Source organism: Desmodus rotundus, chromosome 3 (genome assembly GCF_022682495.2).
Source record: "Desmodus rotundus isolate HL8 chromosome 3, HLdesRot8A.1, whole genome shotgun sequence".
NCBI classification, from domain to species: domain Eukaryota; kingdom Metazoa; phylum Chordata; class Mammalia; order Chiroptera; family Phyllostomidae; genus Desmodus; species Desmodus rotundus.
In genome coordinates, this window is record NC_071389.1 from 106,298,536 (window position 1) to 106,317,286 (window position 18,751).

General features: G+C 38.5%; 1 protein-coding gene across 2 annotated transcripts in view; it reads left to right on the top strand.

The window, feature by feature from the left end:
* UBL3 (ubiquitin like 3) overlaps window positions 1-18,112 on the top strand; it is a 75,538-nt gene extending 57,426 nt beyond the window's left edge. For both annotated transcript variants that reach the window (XM_045188068.2, XM_053920728.1), the window contains exons 3-5: window positions 1,085-1,171; window positions 10,222-10,299; window positions 10,607-18,112. In XM_045188068.2, coding sequence (XP_045044003.2) covers window positions 1,085-1,171; window positions 10,222-10,299; window positions 10,607-10,659 — 218 coding nt within the window. In that variant the 3' untranslated portion in view covers window positions 10,660-18,112. The remainder of the gene's footprint in view (window positions 1-1,084; window positions 1,172-10,221; window positions 10,300-10,606) is intronic.
* The last annotated feature ends 639 nt before the right edge of the window (window positions 18,113-18,751 follow it).

An 18,751-nucleotide genomic window follows, 5' to 3' on the forward strand; every position in this document is an offset into this window, starting at 1 on the left:
CCACTACCCGTTTCTGCTGTGCTTGAGTCACTGGGAGGCACTGGTTTTATCAAATTCATATTCATCATTTTAAACACTAAAAAAAAAAATAGGCAAAAGGAAAGTGTTCCACTTACCCCCTTTCTATTCTATCACTTCCTCTTCAGGATGTTGTAAACTAGTTTTGGTTCTGACTGTTATCATCTCCTGATACTAGGAGCTCTGCACACATCATACCATATTGCTGAGAGAGACAGTGATGGAATTCTCAAATCTCTATAAAAATCAGAGCTTTACCTATTATATCCCCAAGCTAGCGAAAATTACTAACCCTGTACCCTATCACACACCAGTGGCCTCACAGCATTATTCTAACAGAGTGGTGTTTCATAAGCTACATGCTTACATGAACTCTTCTGTTACTCCTCCTGCCCACCAGTTTGTCTTTTGATTTTCTTTGTGCACCTTGCTAGCTTCCATAGTATTTTTTTGATAGCTTCTGAATATTTTGGGTAAAGTGAATTAAAGTTGTATCTTCTGTAATGTTTACCAAATTACGTCAAAAAGACAATAAGTGTGTAAGTCACTATTGTCTAAAAGTAAACACTTTTTTATTAGTCTCTTTTAAAAACTTTCTTCACAGTTTTGAGGTATAATTTTTTTGTTATTCTCTATCAGTATGTTAATTATTTTAAAAATCTTTGTTAAACATATTTGCTTCTAGTCTCAAACATTTAGCAGGTACAAATACTGGAATATTATAATATTCTCTGTTAATTACTGGTAATTAAAATTAATTTTCAGATGACATTTCTCTTTACCTAGGATTCGATTTTTCACACCTCATACGATTTAATTTTTAAACTTCAGGACTCCATTTTGGCACATTTAGTGTTCTTAAAAAGCAACAACTAGGCTTTCTGCAGTTCTTATTTTTAAGGAGAAGAGCTAGCAAGAACTGAGGCTGCAGTGATAGCGTGAGTGGTGCCTGTTGTACTTAAGCGGAAGCTCCAAGTGTCTTCTTTGATGTGCTCTATCTGATTTGGATTAGAAGTTTAGAACAATGTGGTAATACCTTAATTTTGTGTTTACTGGTTCTTTTCAGACTGGGAAGAAGAGCAGGTCAGCAGCCCAAATATTCTACGACTTATTTATCAAGGACGATTTCTACATGGAAATGTCACATTAGGAGGTAATACTTACCTTTGTAATGGGATTTAATGTCTGTCTCATGGCACCATTAGCCATTTGTTTGTTTAATGCTAATGTCTGATTTTACTAAAACATTATAACCTCAAACTCAGTATAAGTTCTGCCCATTTTTGATGTCCACTTTTACTTCTGGAGAATGTAATTTACATGTAATATTTAAAGTTAAAGCCAGGTACACAAACTAGGGAAGATGTATGGTAATTGGTTTTCAAATATAATGATGAAGGAATGTTTTCAGTTTGACTTTAACTGATGTAATGGCCATTCATACAAGAATAAAGAGAGAGAATTAGAGAAAGAATCTTGTATAGTGACTGAGACATTTTACAGCCAGACTGTCTGTTCAAATTGTACCCGGCTCCACAGCTCACTGGCTATGTTAGTTGGGCAAGTGGCTAACTGCTTTGTGTCCGAGTTTGCTTATAGTAAAACGGAATAGCCATCGTGGGTGCCTCCAAGGTGGGGAGGGTTAAAGCAGTTTATATACTCAAGGCAGTTAGAACAGTGCTTGGCACACAGTAAACACTTGTTAGCTGTCACTGCTTTGTACCTGTGGTTAGAGAAATGTAGCTCAGTGGTGCCCCCTTATGGTACATTTTCTACCATTAGCAAGGTTGGTTTTGTTTCAAATGTATTTTGATAATTAGAAATTTGTAGGCAAATGAATGATGTACTTTAATATCTTCGTTTACACATAGTCTGACTTTTTTCTCTAAACCCAACGTGAAATGTTTAATTTGGTTTTCCTTAAAGGTAGAATGTTTTCATGCATTCATTCAGCATGTACCTATTCCTTCTGTGCCAACACCGTGCTAAACAATTGGAGATACAGGATTAACAAGATGGAATCTCCCCCTGCAAGGTGCTCTAGTATTACATGGAACCAACAAAATCCAGTGTTAAAATACTGTGTGATCGGGGCTGGGGTAGATAAGTGCAAATGATGATAATAACCAAGTCAGGTAGGTAGAACTTTTCAGGATATAATTTCACACATAACCAAGTTCCTTTGTTCTTGAATGTGGGTAAAGGAGGAGACAACACACAGGCTCATAGCAACTATCTTCAAATATTCTAAGGGCTAATGTGGAGAAGGCTTAGGCTCGTGACTTGCTCTATAACCCTGTGAATTAGACGTAGGACCAACAGCTGGATGTCAGAGGCAGACGGATTCCTGTTCACTACTAGAAAGACTATTTGATCAGGGCAAGCTGCCCAAAGAAAGAATGGACCTCCATGGGAAGGAGTGAGATCCTGGTTACTGGTGAGGTTCAGGCAGTGGGTGAGTATGAAATGGGGATACACAGCCAGGGATGGAGGTCAGTCATTGTGTGGATATTCAACCAGGACACCCTGGCGCTCACTGTCACTCTTGAGATTTGGTGGTTTAGTAAGTTTCAGGTATAAATTTTTTGGTTAAAAATTTCTTAAAAATAGCCCTGAATCCCCGTTTTTGATCTCAGTTACGCAGAATTTCAATCTACTGAAGAAGAGGTGTGGTAATAATAGCCTTACTAATTGGAAGGTAAAGATCATCTATAGGTTTGATGTTCATACATTCCAGACCAGTGTTTCCCAAAATGTGGATGAGCCAGCGAGCATGAGAGTCACTTGGATACTCATTGTAACAAGCCGATATCTGCATGCCCTCGCTCCCCTCCCCCATCTCCCAGTGGTCTACTGAACTGAAATCCTGGGCGATGTTTATGTGAAGGTGGAAAACCTCTGTCTGAATATTGTGCAGCGTCATAGCAAAAGCAGAAGTGTCCACAGTGAAGGAAAGTGGAAACATTTCAGATCCTATACACTCTTCCTTCAGCTTCTTTGATGCAGTTTGTATCAGTGTCTACTATTTTTGGTTAAAATTCAAATAGAGAAGAAAAATCATAGTGCTCATCAATCCTAGTTTTAGCTTCAAATAGCCAGCCACTTAGCAGCTTTCCAGGCCTGTCCAGCATTTGTCTAAATTGTCATCTCAGTTCTCTGCCTGTTTTCTGAGATCCATTTTCCTTGCTGCCCGAAAACATTGATGCTAAGGATGACCATGGCTAACATTTACAAATGCTGTCTTTGTGCCAAGCCCTGAACTAAACACTTTCTGTGGATTGTTTCATTTAATCACTAGAACTGTTAAGGGACAGGTGATAAGAGTTACTACCTCCACTTTAGGAGGGGGAAACGGAAGCTTAGGGAGGGGTCAGTAACTCCCCACTCCTTTCAGAGTTGGTGAGTAGCAGAGGCGTGATTTGAACTCAGGTCTGGCCTACTGGAGTCAACAAGGTGGTGTGACAGTGATGCCCCGCAGGGCACGTGTGCTTTTTAAATCAGTCAGCATTTCCTGATATATTCAGTGAAAATTCCAATATTATAAAGCCTTATTTGCATTTTAGTGTTAAGTCTGCCTGAGAGATTACCCAGAAGGGTCCGTCATCGTGTTTATGGGCCATTCTGCTTCATTTAAACTTCAGAAGTTAAGAAATAGACCAAATAATGGTTAGCTAATTTTAAATAAGATGGAAACTCACCCTGATTCCGTGAAGTATTAATAATATTGAAGAAAACACTTTTTTTTTGTTAATCTACATGTTGACCATCATCCAGGAGAGAAAGATATATAAGGCAGGTAGCAGGCAGGTCATACTTGCCAAGTAATGTTCGTAAGCCTGCCTCCAGTTTGTAGTTAGTAAAGAGCAAGTAGTTGGGGATGTCAAAACTCAAAGGTCACAATGATGGAAATAACTCTTGAAGTTAGATATGTGAGATCTAATTCTATACAGAGAATAACAAAGGAATTTACTGTGAAACTTGTTGGTGTTTGCTTAAGTGGCTCATGGATACATGGGTGTTTTTATATTAATCTTTTTATGTCTGAAATATTTCATATTCCTAAATTTTGTTATTTATGAATGAGAAAAACCTTTTAAAGACTTGATTAGAAAATAATGATTATTTATAATACCAAGACAATGATTCTTCTAAAGTAACATTTTAAAGATTTTTTTTTTGTAATTGGAGAATACACAGTTGAGATTAAGTGTTCAAAATTAAGTTTGTCATTTTTTTTCTGTTTTTACATTATAGTGGCCTATCTGGTGCAATAATTTTATTAGGTGACTGATATATAATTAGATTTAGAAACAGTTGTCTTCTTAGTCTAAACTTTTTCCCATGTCTGCAAAAAATAGTCTTTGAAAATTTTTTTCATTCTGGTTTATCAAGCTTTTTTAGTTAAAGTATCGTTGACTTTCAATATAACATTAGTTTCAGGTATACAACATAGTGATTCAACATTTTTATGCCTTTATAAGTGATCACCATGAGAAGTCTGTAAGCATCTACTACCATGTTGGGGGTTCTGACCCGCAGAGCCCTCCTGGCCGCTGCAGATGAGAATAAGTTTACCAAGACATGATCTGCTTGAGGAGGAAAGGCTGACCAGTCTCTCAGAGGAGAAAGACCTCGAGCCTCTTTCTCAGTGGGCTTTTATTGGTTTTAGTTTGCATAGGAATACAGGGCATATATGTAAAGCTCATCAATCATTGTCAGGAGTAATGATCAAGGAATAGATAACATTCAAAGAACTATAAAGGCATATTCTGTGCCAGGGTCAGATAGATAGAGTGAGCCAAAAGGCCATAAAACTTCGGGAAACAAACTCATTTTATGCTTGGACCCTTAACATTTAAATTGAGGGCATTCTCAGTAAAGCAGGTTTCACAGGATTTTATGTATTCTTTCTTAGGCCTGATTGTCCCCCTCTCTGGAACCACCTGCTCCAGCACTGGGCCGCACCTGCCTCCGGCATTGTTTTAGGCTTAAATCAGGCAGGAGAAGTAAGGCAGCCAAGAGATTAGGAGACTTCTTACAGATAGAATGAGGACTCAGGCTGTAACAAATTGGAGGGGTGAGGGTCTTTTGTTCCTCCTCCATAATCCCCTAAATCCTTCCCTGATGGCCCCTTCACTACTGTGCCTGTCTTAGGTTGTCCCTCCCTTGAGGAATCTTACCCGTCATTGACTATCCAGCAATCCTCCAGGGGCCAAGCAGGGTGAAGTAAAGGGGGCAGAGGCTGTGCCTTTGCCAGGAGGATAAGTTTTGTCTCCTTAGTGGCTTATAGTCCCAAGGTCCCCTAGCCATGAGGCATTTTCACCTGTTGGCAGGCATATAGCTTCTGAAACCAGGCAGAATGGTTCCCAACAATACCATCCAAAGTTATTATTGTAATATTGACTGTATTCCCTGTGCTGTATATTACATCCCCTGACTTATTTGTTTTAACTATAAATTTGTACCTCTTAATTGCCTTCAAGTTTTTGCTCCCATCACCCAATCCTCTGGCAACTATCAGTTTGTTCTCTGTATCTATGAGTCTGTTTTGTTTTGTTTGTTCGTTTGTTTAATTTTTTAGATTCCACATATAAGTGAAATGATACAGTATTTGTCTTACTCTGACTTAATTCACTTAGCATAATAATTCCCTCTGGTTCATCCATATTGTTGTAAATGGCAAGATGTCATCCTTTGCTATGGCTGAGTATATTACATTATATACATGTACCACATCTTCTTTGTCCATTCATCTATGGATGGACACCTCAGTTGCTTCCATACCATGTTCATTGTAAATAATTCTTCAGTGAACATAGGCGTGCACCTGTCTTTTCAAATTACTGTCTTCATTTTCATTGGAAAAATACCCAGAAATGAAATTGCTGAATTGGCTGGTAGTTCTATTTTTAATTTTATTAAACCTCCATACTATTTTCCACAGCGGCTCTACCAACTTACAGTCCCACCAGCAGTGCATGAGGGTTCCCTTTACCTACATCCTCACCAACACTTGTTTCTTGTCTTTTTGATGACAGCCATTCTGACAGGTGTGAGGTGATATCTCACTGTGGTTTTTACTTGAATTTCCCTGCTTATTAGTGATGTTGAGCTTCTTTTCATGTGTCTACTCACCATCTGTATGTTTTTTTTGGAAAAATGTCTATTCAGGTTTTCTGCTCATTTTTTAATTGGATTATTTGGGGGTTTTGTGGTGAGTTTTATATATTTTGGATATTAACCCCTTATCAGTTATATTATTTGAAGATATCTTCTCCCATTCAGTAGGTTGCATTTTCATTTGGTTGATGGTTCTCTTTGCTGTGCAAAGTAGTTTAATGTGGTCCCATTTATGTACTTTTTTATTTTTGTTGCTTGTGCCTGAGGAGACACATCCAAAAATACATTCCTAAGGCTGATGTCAAAGAGTTTACTGCCTATGTTTTCTTCTAGGAGTTTTATGGTTTCAGGTGTGTGAATCAAGTCTTAAATCTGTTTTGCATTTATTTTTATATGTTGTGTAACAAAGTAGTCCAGTTTAATTTTTTTTCATGTACCTATCCAGTTTTCCCTGAACCATTTATTGAAGACTTTTCCCTGTTGTAGATTCTTGCCTCCTTTGTTGTAAATTTAATTGATTATGTAAGTGTGTGGGTTTATTTCCAGACTCCCTTATTCTGTTCCATTGACCAATGTGTCTGTTTTTGTACCAGTACCATAGTATTTAGATTTACTGTAGCTGTGTAGTATAGTTTGAAGTCAGAGAGAATGAGGTCTCCTGCATTAATTTCATCTACTTCTGCTCTGGTCTTTATGAATTCCTTGCTTCCTATAACTTTAGGCTTTGTTGCTTCTTTTTCTACTTTGTTCAGGTATAAAATTAGATTGAGAGTTTCCTTGTTTCTTGAGGTAGGCCTATATTGCTATAAACTTCCCCCTTAGAATAGCTTTTGCAGCATCCCATAGATTTTGTAATATTTCCATTTTCATTTGTCTCAAGGTATTTTTCGATTTTGTCTTTGATTTCTTCATTGATCGTTTGATAGCATGTTGTTCAGTCTCCACATGTATTATTTTCAGTTTTCTATTTTTATATCGTGGTCAGAAAAGATGCTTGATATGATCTCAATGTTTTTAAATTTATTGATTTGTTTTGTGGACTGACATGTGATCTATCCTGGAGAATGTTCATGTACACTTAAAAAGAATGTGTGTTCTACTTTTTTGGGGTGGAACATTCCATACATATCTATTAAGTCCATCTAGGCTAATGTGTCACTTAAGGCCAATGTTTCCGTGTTGATTTTGTCTGGATGATCTATTCATTCATTAAAGTGGGTGTTTTGACCTACTATTACTGTATTACTGTCAATCTCTCCCTTTATGTCTGGTTAATATTTGCTGTATATATTTAGGTGCTCCTCTGTTAGGTGCATAGATGTTTAAAATTGTTATATCCTCTAGTTGGATTGATCTCTTTATTATTGTGTCATATTCTTGTGTTTTGTTACAGTGTTGGTTTTAAAGTCTATTTGGTCTAAGTAAAGCTACTCCAGCTTTTTTTTTTTTTCATTTCTGTTGGCATGGAATATCTGTTTTCCATATCCTTTCAGTCCATCTGTGTGTGTCTTTAGATCTGAAGTGAGTGTCTTATAGGCAGCATATGTGGCGTCTCTTTTTCTTACCTATTCAGCCATACTATGTCCTTTGAATGGAACACTTAGTCCATTTACATTTAAAGTAATTATTGATAGGTATGTACTTATTGCCATTTTAATTGTTTCATACTTGCTTTATAAGTGGTTGTCTGCTATCTTTGTTATATGGTTGCCTTTACTAGTGAGATTTTCTTTCTTTCATATTTCTAGTTTCTTATTTTCTTATTTCTAGTTTTGGCCTTTTCAGCTTAAGGAATTCCCTTTAACATTTCTTGTAATGCCATTTTACTGGTGATAAACTCCTTTAGCTTTTGCTTATCTGAGAAACTCTCCTTCAATTCTGAATGATAACCTTGCCTAGTAGAGCATTCTTGGTTGTAAGTTTTCTCCTTTCATCACATTGAGTATCTCATACCACTCCATTCTGGCCAGCAAGTTTTCTGTTGAAAAATCAGCTGACTGTCTTTTGAGAGCTCCCTTGTAGGTAACTGTTTTTCTCTTGCAGCTCTTAACAGTCTCTGTTTATATTTAAAATTTAACCTTTTAATTATGATGTGTCTTGGTGTGGGTCTCTTTGGGTTCATCTTGTTTGGGACTCTCTCTGCTTCCTGGAACTCTGCTTCCTGGACTTGAATGTCTATTTCTTTCACTGTGTTAGAGAAGTTTTCAGTCATTGTTTCTGCATATAGGTTTTCTGTCCCTTTCTCCCTCTCTTCTCGTTCTGAAACCCCTATGGTGCAAATGTTAATATGCTTGATGTTATCCCAGAGCTCCCTTATGCTATCCTCATTCTTTGTCATCTTTTTTCTTTTTGATCTTCCATTTGGATGATTTCCACTATCCCGTCTTCCTGATCACTGACCCATTCTTCTGTATCATTGAATCTGATGTTGATGCCCTCTTAGTGTATTTTTCATTTTGTGTGTTATATTTGTCAGTTCTAATAGGTTCTTTTTATAATTTTTATCACTTTGTTAAAATTCTCCCCTTGTCTGCAGATTTTGATGAACATCTTTATGACTGTTACTTTGAACTCTTTATGTAGCTTACCTCCATTTTGTTTAGTTATTTTTCTGTTTTTCTATTGTTTGGAATACATTCTTTTGTCTCTTCATTTTGTCTCTTTCTACACATGAAGTAGATAAGCTATATACGTTGCTCTTGAAAAAGTAGCCTTATTGAGAAAGTGTCCTGTGGGGATCATGGGTGGAATATCCCCTTGTCACCATAGCCAGTTGCTCCAGGGGTGTCCCCTGTGTGGACTAGTGTGGTCTCTGGTTGTGGTTGGGTTACAACTACTAAGGACACACTGGCAGGTAAGGCTGGTCCCTGGCGCTACTGGCTGTGAGGTCTTGCCACAACTGTTGGAGCATGTTGGAACGTGTGCAGGGTAGCTCTTTGGTGCAAGGCCCAGCCTCTCCTGTTGCAGACACACTGTGATGTGCTGGTGCTAACTGAGTCTGCCCACTGCTGTGGCAGGACAGGAGCCCTTTTAGGGGTAGGTATCTGGGTAGGGTCTTCAGAGAAACACCAGAGTGGAATAAACATTGTTAGCAAGGTTAATGGAGGGTGTCAGAAGTGGTACCTGCCAGCATCAGACCAGCTAGGTGGAAGGAAAGTAAAAAGGGGTGGGGGGATGGCACCCACCAGTACTTCTGATTGTGGAGATTCAAATTTTCAATAGATCCCTGTCCACCTTCACAAATGACCAGGTGCTTTTCAAATTGCTACCTCTGCGCTGGTTTTCTACAGCCCTTTGGCTCTCCAAGGCATAAGCCCTGCTGGTTTTCAAAGCCATGTCATGGGGCACCTCTTACTGGTACAGGTCCTTCAGGCCAGGGCTCAGACCCATCACTCTTCTGCAGTTGTGACATCCCTCCCACTTGTGGGTCACTGCACGGGAAGTGGTGGGTAGGGTGGGTCCTGACTAGACTAAGGCTCTATATCTCCTACCTGTGTCAGTGTGGCTTTTTCTTTACATCCATAGTTGTAGAAAACCTGTTCTTCAGGTCATTCTTAGAGATAGTTGTTCTATATGTATTTGTAGTTTTGGTGTCAATGAGAGGAGGTGAACTCAGGACCTTCCTACTCTGCCATCTTGTATCTGAAGCCAGGAGCCTTGCTTTTGGATGCCAATTTAGCTTGTCCATGAAATATCATTTCTTGTGGTTGGTGCACTGTCCCTGCAACGTAACTCCAGATCACCAAGTCACTGTCCCCCTGAAACAATGTTTTTAAATTCCTTTTCTTTTCTCTTCTACAGGTTACTTCAATATTAATCAATTATATATTTCCCTTGTCCCCTTCCTTCAACAGTATGGTGTATGTCAAGCTAATGCCGTAGCTAACTTTCTGAACTGAAAAAATTATTTCCGATAATATTAACCTAATTTCATTTTTTAAGAGATGCTCTATCCAGGAAGTAGTTCAAGCTATTGAGGAAGTCATACAAAAAGCAGTCATTTTTTAAAATGGTTTCAGTGCTGGTTAGTGATTTCAATATTTTGACATATATGTAACAAATTGTCTTCTACTTTTCACACAGCGTTAAAACTTCCTTTTGGTAAAACAACAGTGATGCATTTGGTGGCCAGAGAGACATTGCCAGAGCCAAACTCTCAAGGTAAGCCAGGCCCTAGGGCAGGGGCATCTCTTGCGCCACAGAGACAAGCATTCAAATATAGCTGTTTTTCTTGGACAAGAATTCTTAGGGAAAGGAAGTTTTCATCATTTATGAATAGAACTTATTAAGCAAATAAGACATTTTGGAAGCAGACTAAAATTAAAAGCATTTATTATAGCTTTTTAATTGAAAAAAAATGTAAACATTAAAAAAAAAAAACTATCTGTTATTAAGCTTGGGTGCTCCCCTTCTCCCCACCTCCAACTGGAGCATTATTATAAACAAGGCTGTTCTTCATTTTCTCTAGGTCAGAGGAATCGTGAGAAGACTGGAGAGAGTAATTGTTGTGTAATCCTGTAAACACTGTCTGCTAAGTGTGATGTGATGTCGTCCTTGTCTTTCATGCTGCTGGGACAGAAGAGACCCAACATTGCTTCAGAAACCCTTAGAAAGTCTGCCTGTAAAGCCATGGAACTGAATGCTCACATGAACACTGTCATCTTCTCTCATGAAAGTCAAAAGAACCAAGAACATTTTCACTATGATTTTTACTACTAGTATTTTTGTTTATGTTGAGCAATTTTAAAATACTGGGTTTTGAATGCAGTCAATCTCCAGGGGAAATGTTAACAAGTCACCTTTCATAGCTGAAACTATTTTGCTGCCACAAAAATTTTACCACCAGAACTAACAAATCAAGTTTTCCAAATATAGTCTGTACTAAAAAAGTTTGACATTTTTTTTCATCAGCAGAATTTATAGCATAGTTTATGGTACCTAGAAATACTCATGCACAATTCCACACTGGAAAACACTCAACAATTAATGAACTTAATAACTGGGCCAACTGGAGAGGAAAAAGATGGAAAAGAAACCAAAATGTTGGGTGAATTCTACCCAAGTCCCCATGGTGGCTGCACTGGCACAGATCCTAAACTGAGTGTGATGGTCTTCACTGCACCAGTGAAGAAACAAATGTGCCTGTTGTTTGAAGCACTCAGTGGAGAGCCGGTGAGCGAATTGTTTTCCTTTAACGCATGCACTCTTCAGTCATAAGTAACTGAGTGCTTGTTCACACAGCACAAAAGGGGTGAGTGCGTTTCCTAGCCTTAATGTGTGTGGGGGGGTGGGCAATAAGTTCCAATAACTCATAGACTTTCATTGTTGGGCAGAAATATTAGAAAACCTCATTTACTGTTCAGTTTTATGTATTTGAATATCAGTAGGTTGAATTTTTTCATAATTCTTGCTCACCTGTAATTGTGTCCAGTGTCACACTTACTCATTAGAGAGTTCAGATGAATTCTTAAAATTAAAAAATTCTCCATAATAACTGACTTGTTTCTTTATATAGTTTGCATTTGGTATTAGTGCTTGCAATTAAAATCAACTCTTTTGTTTTAAATCAATAATTTAAAAAATTGATATGCTAAAAACAATTTGCACAGTACTAAAGCATGAGCTAGTTTCATCTAAACCTGTAAAAATATAAAAGATTTTATATTTTTTCACTAGGAAGAAATTCTTCCTGGATGAAATTACAAATATGTGTAGAATATATTTAATAAAAAACTTATAAAATACCTAACTATAGAACTTAAATATAGATTGGCGTGTAGTATGTAGAACAATACTCCATATAAATAACTTTAGCCTTTATGAGAATGAAGTTGAGCTGACACGTTCTGACTAAGTGTCCACAGTCCTTACGAACATTAAATGTAAAAGGCTTCAGATGGTCACCTTTGTTTAAAGGTAATCAGGTCATTTTATTCATTGTTAATGCATTGGTGAAAAGGCTTTATATGCAGTAGATCTACAAAAATATTGTTCATACTGACAGAATTAAATTTGTATAGAGCAGAGTTTTAAAAATGAATGTAAATAGCACTAAAAATTTTCTTTCTGCAACCTGTACTTACAGATTTTTTTCTCTGTAAACTAAAAATATATTGTAGTGCATTCTGTTCGTCATTTTAAAGGCCTTGGTTAGGTCATTAATTGTTTAAGCACTGTCTCATGTTACAATTGTTTTCTACTTTTATTTCTTAATCTTTAAAAATTCATTTAATTAATATTATCTTGTTAGTTTTGGGAGTTATTTACAATGTATCTTTGATATTTAACCTGGTTTATTTGTGCAGTCAAAACAACGGATAGAGTTATGTAGTCTCTGTTATTACTAAAATGTTATATTCAAGAGATGTTAAGTATTTATATGCTTTGTTGACTAGCTCAAAGGTGAGTTCTGTTATTGTTGACTAAAGAATCTGGTAGTTAATTGGGCAATTAAGTCATTTATAGCTCCATCCTTCTTTTGTAAAACAAACTACTGGTAATTATTTTCAATACCTATTTAATTCTACTTATTCTTATGTTTTTCCATAGTTAAAGACTATCAGGTAATTGTGATTGAATTTTTATGATAGTTAAAAATATTCTGTACTGGTTTTCAAAATATTTTTCTGTGTGTTTCCATGTTATGCATTTCCCTTTCTCAAGACCTCAATTTAGAGTTTGCAAAATGGATAAACTTGTTTATTAGTAGAGAAAGAATTATGTCACTTAATATTTAATATCATAATTGCGCTTAAAAAAGAATAAAAAATAATAGTAAAATTATACACTGAAAACACCAAAAATCTAGATGCCTTAATAGTGTATTTGTGAAAATACTCAATTATCTCTTTAAAATAGTTCTTCGGACTGCCTGATGGCTGAAATATGACTAGTCATAGCCAAGGCTACCACTGAAGGCCCCCCTGCCAAAATGACAGCTTACTTACGGAAAGGTGGAAGCTGCGCAGACCCAGTATCGTAAATAAAGCCTGACCTTGGGCCTCTGACTCTGCCCAGTGCTTGGTATCTAACACACCTCTTTTACCTAAATTGTCCTAGACTTTAGTGTTCTGCACAAGACAAAGCTTTCCTTCTCTGTTAAATTCTCAGCATGTCTCCTTGACCTGAGCTATTTGTTTTCTCTTCTAGGTAAGTTGTATCTTATCCTGTCATGAAAAACACAGTATCTCATGCTGTCATTCACATTAAATGAGGTTTTCTCATAACAAGCATTTATTCTTAGTTTTATGTTATCTTGACCTTGGTTACAATAATTTCTGTTAGCTGATTGTGGTAAACAATGTTTAATGTGAAAAGAAATTAAAACTTCCTTCATCTGTTGTAGAATACTTCCCTTTTTTGAAAATGATTTCTGATTATAATTTTGGTGTATTTTCCTATTCTTTACCTCTCTACTGTTTCTCTTTTTTTTAATTTGTTTTATTACATTCTTCAGTAAAATCAGTACTGTGTGTGCCAGCCTTTATTCTTCTAGAAAGAGAAGGGATCAGCTAAAACAGTGTGCCTCCATTCCATCGTTATTGGTAACTCACGGGCATGTCTTCAGTTTTTCCACTAACATTTCCATAATACTGTTGCTTGTTAGTGTTTGGGTGGGAGGAGGGCTTGAGAGAAGAGTATACAACCTAGAATGATGGTGGAAACGCCGGTGCAGACTGCTGCCCTGTCATCCATGCCCACTTTTCCAGCTGAAGCAACGTGGGCAGTAGGAAACTGGCTGTTACCTCCCTCCGCTTATCCCCGCCAACCACTTGGTGCCCTTTCTTCAGAAGGTTGTACCATATATGAAGCTCTTTTACAGACATGGTAGGTGGGAGGTGGCTTCTAAAAGAGTTCATGGACAAAACTGAGAAGCATCTAAGTAAAGTTACTTTGTGGTCTTTGACATTGACCTCAAAGTGTCCTTTTATATTTTTTATATTCTGCCTTTTTTTCAAAATGACAACTTTAGAGAAATAAGGAGTAGATATAGTAAATAAACACTTGGGAAAAGGGAACGTCAGTCTCTTCTACAATTCAGCCAATACAGAGAGGAGTTGGGTAAGCAAAGACACACATATTTCTTAAAATGGCTCTGGTTTCTTAAATTTGTTCCAAGAGTCTCACGCAGAGACTCTCACTAGTTTCAGACTGTAGCTGTTCCACATTTAGACATCATTTAGTGTCTGATTTTTAATTTCTGCAGGCTTTTCTGGAACCTTAAAAAGAGACGTCTACCACATAGTGAAAGAAGCTTCACTCTATTTGAATCACATAGGGAGGGAACAGGCTGCAGAAGGGAGTAGTGACTGACCATCAGTGAGTCCAGAACCTCCAGGTTCCAGCTGGTGCTGCCTTTGCCTGGACAGTCCATATGGTCAAGTGTGGAGGTCGGTTCAGTCCCCAGTGGTCTGACTTAACACTTTCTCCAGCATTCTGGAGCCTGACTTCCCCCACATTCTCTTTATCTCACTGGTTTGCTGGGGTGGGGGTGTTTCTGCTGAGAGCATGCTGTCCTGAATTCCACTAATTTGCTATTTTTTTCCCCCAAGGTTTCTCAGAAGCTTTAAAAAATACATAATTTGAACAGTCTGTTTTGACTCATATGGTCCTCAGATTTCAGAATCACATGAGAATAGCTGGGCTTTGAAGTCAGGCCTGGTTTCAAGCTGGGTGACTTTGAACAAGTTATTTAATCCTTGGAGGGTTTTGTTTGTTTGCTTTTACATAGAATAAGAATAAAACATTTTGTAGAGTTGGAATGATTATTTTAAAGTAAATATGTAGAACACTGATTTGTCCAAAGTCTCATTTGATAAACTAGCAAACCTGTCAAAGGTTTTCTGTTGGAAATTAAGTACTAGGCATCAACATGTACTCCAGACTTTACAAATATATTGGGTTGGCCAAAAAGTCCATTACGTTTTTTCCATAAAATAAAAGACATTTTTCAGTATCACCAATAACTACTGACTTGGACATTTTGAATATGTCGGTTATCTCCTGCTGTTGGTTTCTAGTGGGTAGAAGCCCCGGGTGCTGCCTGAACATCTTCCAGTGCAGAAGACAGCCCCACAGCAAAGAAGTATTTGGCCAAAATGTCAATAGGACCAAGAAACTTTGCAAACCACTTTGACACGTTTGATCAGTCACAGTGCCTTTTCCATACACTGCACAAATCTTTTTTTGCATTTCGGTTGCCCTCTTACTATTCTTGAAACAATAAGGTGTAATACACTGAAAATGTTGCATATTTTGTTCCATCTTCAATATTAAAATGGCTGCACAAAACTCACCAATTTTGATAATTTTTATTAAATGTATGTTGATATGACAGTTGTCACAATCTAACAACATTTTCAAATAAAGACATTACTAGAGCTGTCATGCGGAAAAAACTAAAAACTTTTTGGCCAACCCAATAGCTTACAAAGATGTCAGAAGATAGTGGGTGATGCTATGTTCAAAGACTTTTAAAAGGAAGAAGTGGGAAGATGTTAAAAATTAGCCTTAGATGAAAAATAAGAGAAAATAAAGATGAAAAATCTATCCCATCATTCACCACTGAGACAATTTCGGATACAGGTTACAGACACCAAGTTATAGAGCTTGGACCATAAAGAATTGGACATGTTAACACGAGAATGTAACAACATTTGAGATGGGAGAGAAAAATACGTATATGCATTGTTCAGAAGAGGTCTGATCAGGGTGAGGAACAGCAGTAGGGCAGGAAGAACCCATGAGGAGCTTCGCAGGCTGAGTGCTGACGTGGGTGAGGCATAGCTGAAATGTGATGGATAACAGACAAAAATATGGCATACTACTGTGTGTTTCCTCAGATTCAGGCATCCATTTCTGAATTACCTGAGCAAAGCCCTGAGTCAGGTGCTTGTAATGATGAAGTGTTTCATGTGCTGAGAACCATTGACCCTTGAGTTGCTGATTATGCCATCCCATAGTTAACAGAAGTAACGGGACTGCTGCACTTGGGTTAATTTGCACTCAGAATGAATGGTTCCAGTGGAAATGTTAGGAGCCCGAAGAGGAAACAGTTGTGACCTCCTGGATCTTTGTGATGACACAACTGATGATCTACCTTGGTGACTGCTCTTCCCAAGTCCTTTCTTCCTTGCTCATTGAGTTCTGATTTTCTTGGAGGGGAGGGGACAGTTTGCCCTCACCCCAACACACACTTGGCCCAGGGAATTGTGGCTTATCCCAGCCCCAGGGCCCAAGCCCATGGCCTTTGGTATTATTGGCTTAGGAGTGGGCCTGGGACCCAATCCTGGCCAAGGAGACTTGAGGGGAGCTCCCCGGTGGAGGTTCTGGGGAAAGTTCTCACTCCCAAAAAGCTTAGCAGAGACTTTGTGTTCTCACTGGACATTGTCTTGTGTGGAAGTGATGCTTGAAACTGCCACGGGAGCTACTGTGAGGGCAGAGCAGGCACAGTGACAGTGCAGAGTAGAAAGATAGAAAATACCTGGCCCCTGAGGACTCGTGGGGCTGCTGGTTCTGCCCAATGTGAACCCCGCTGCTCTAGACTTCTTGATAGGCAACCTAATGTATTTCTTAAAGCTTTTCCTACTTGCACTTTTTCAAAAGCATCCCTAATGATACACAGACGGGAGGGTTACACTTCAACATATACTTCAAACTTTATGAAATTAGCTTACAAAAAGATGAGGAAGGTGATTATTCAGGTCTCCCAAAATTAAATCTGACTATATCACAAATTTTCCTGATGATGTAGGAAAAAAGACATCTAATGAGACCATTGTGGCTACAAGTCAGCTCTCCAATCTCCTAATTTTAAAAGGCATGAGCAGAAAATGAGAGTTGGGATCTATAAGTCAGGGATGCATAGCAAATGTCAAAACACCTCAGAATAATAGTAGAAAGTCCTGGAAAGAGCTGGAGTTGACAGAAAATAAGAAAAAGTATGTGTTTGCTGTGTTCAAAACAACAGCAGTGCTGGTTGTCCTCCCCACTGTGCGTGGGAACCACCAGGGCCCTTTAATGTTTTACTTTTCAGTATTGACAGCTGAGCCTCTTCCATCAGCTGCATTAAAGCTGAGCACCTGTGGCTTGGAGCAATTGGCTTGGAGCAATTGCCTCGGGTTCTGCAGACGACCAAAAAATACCAAGAATCAGGAATACAGCTGAAGGATGGGGATACATGTAGTTAAAATGGTGTTGGAAACGAAGCGAGATGACGGAGACAGGAGCAAGATGGCAACCACTGTGGGATCAAGTCTCCAGAGCCAGGTAGCTTACACTTCAGGATTCTAAGAGAACTCATGTGCTCTCAGAGCAATACTGTCCTTCTGCCCGCCTCCTAGTGCCGTTGTCAGGAGTGAAGGAGAAGCTCAGACCCTTCTCCCTTACGGCCCACACAGCTCACCACCACCATCTGCTCTGAGACCACAGAAGGCCCACACAACCAGCTTCCTGCTTGGTGTCCTCACCACGACCCCCATGTGGCCTTAGGATGTCCACTTTCTGTCCCGTTTCCTACCACTCATCTGCCCCCAACACCAGAAACGCAGGGCCCAGCAGAAACCTACCGTTTGGCCTAGGCCTCTTCTATGGGAGTCCCTTTCACTCTCTTGTTCTGACCCCAACTCTCCCCTGAGGGCACTGCCATCCCTGCAGTCCTGTGGCTGTCGTGTTCTCAAAGTCTATCACCCACTGAGTGCTTACTGGGTGACAGCACTGTCTTAGGGTCATGACATAGGCCTGTTTACAGGTGATAAAACAGGCCCAGAGAGGCACAGCGTATTTTTGGAAATAGTCTGTTTTCTCAGGCAGAGACCATTCTTGAAAATACTCATTGTAGAACATCTTATGCTTATGTAAAAGTGTGAACAACAGAAACCAATTCTTCCTCCAGAATCAACTATTAATGTCTTGGTGAATGTGTTTCTAGTCCTCTTTATTACCATGTATACATTAAAATAAAAAGTGTACTGTATACTGAGTTTATGTACTGTTTTCATCTTTAACATACCATAAGCATATCCCCAATATTGTCTTCTTTAACAACACATTAGTTTATAGCTATATGATATATTTCACAGGCATGTCATTTTCATTTAAATGTTGAATAACAGTTTAACATTACAGCTACACTGAAACAGCACCACTCCCTCACTAGAGCGGCTGAGACGAAAGGATTGACGACATCAAGGGTTAGCAAGGATGTGAAGCAACCAAAACCCTCATGTATTCCTAGTGAGAATGTAACTGAGAACAACTGTTTTATAAAACTATTTTGTAGCATCAACCAAATGTGTATATTGTGTGACCCAGACATTCTTCTGGATAAATATCCAACAGAAAAACACTGTGTCTGTCCATGAGAGGCATGTACATCTTCACAGCCAATTAATTCACGAACAACGAGCAAACCCAATGTCCATCAACGGTAAAATGGACTTTAAAATTGTGTGACAATGTTATTAAGGGAAGAAGCCAGGCATAAAAGAGTACCTACTATATGAGCTCATTTAAATCAAGTTCACAAACAGGCAAAACTAGTCTATTTGGATAATGTCAGAATAAGGGCCACCTTTAGTGGGGAGGGCTGCCATTGACTAGGGGTGTTATTGAC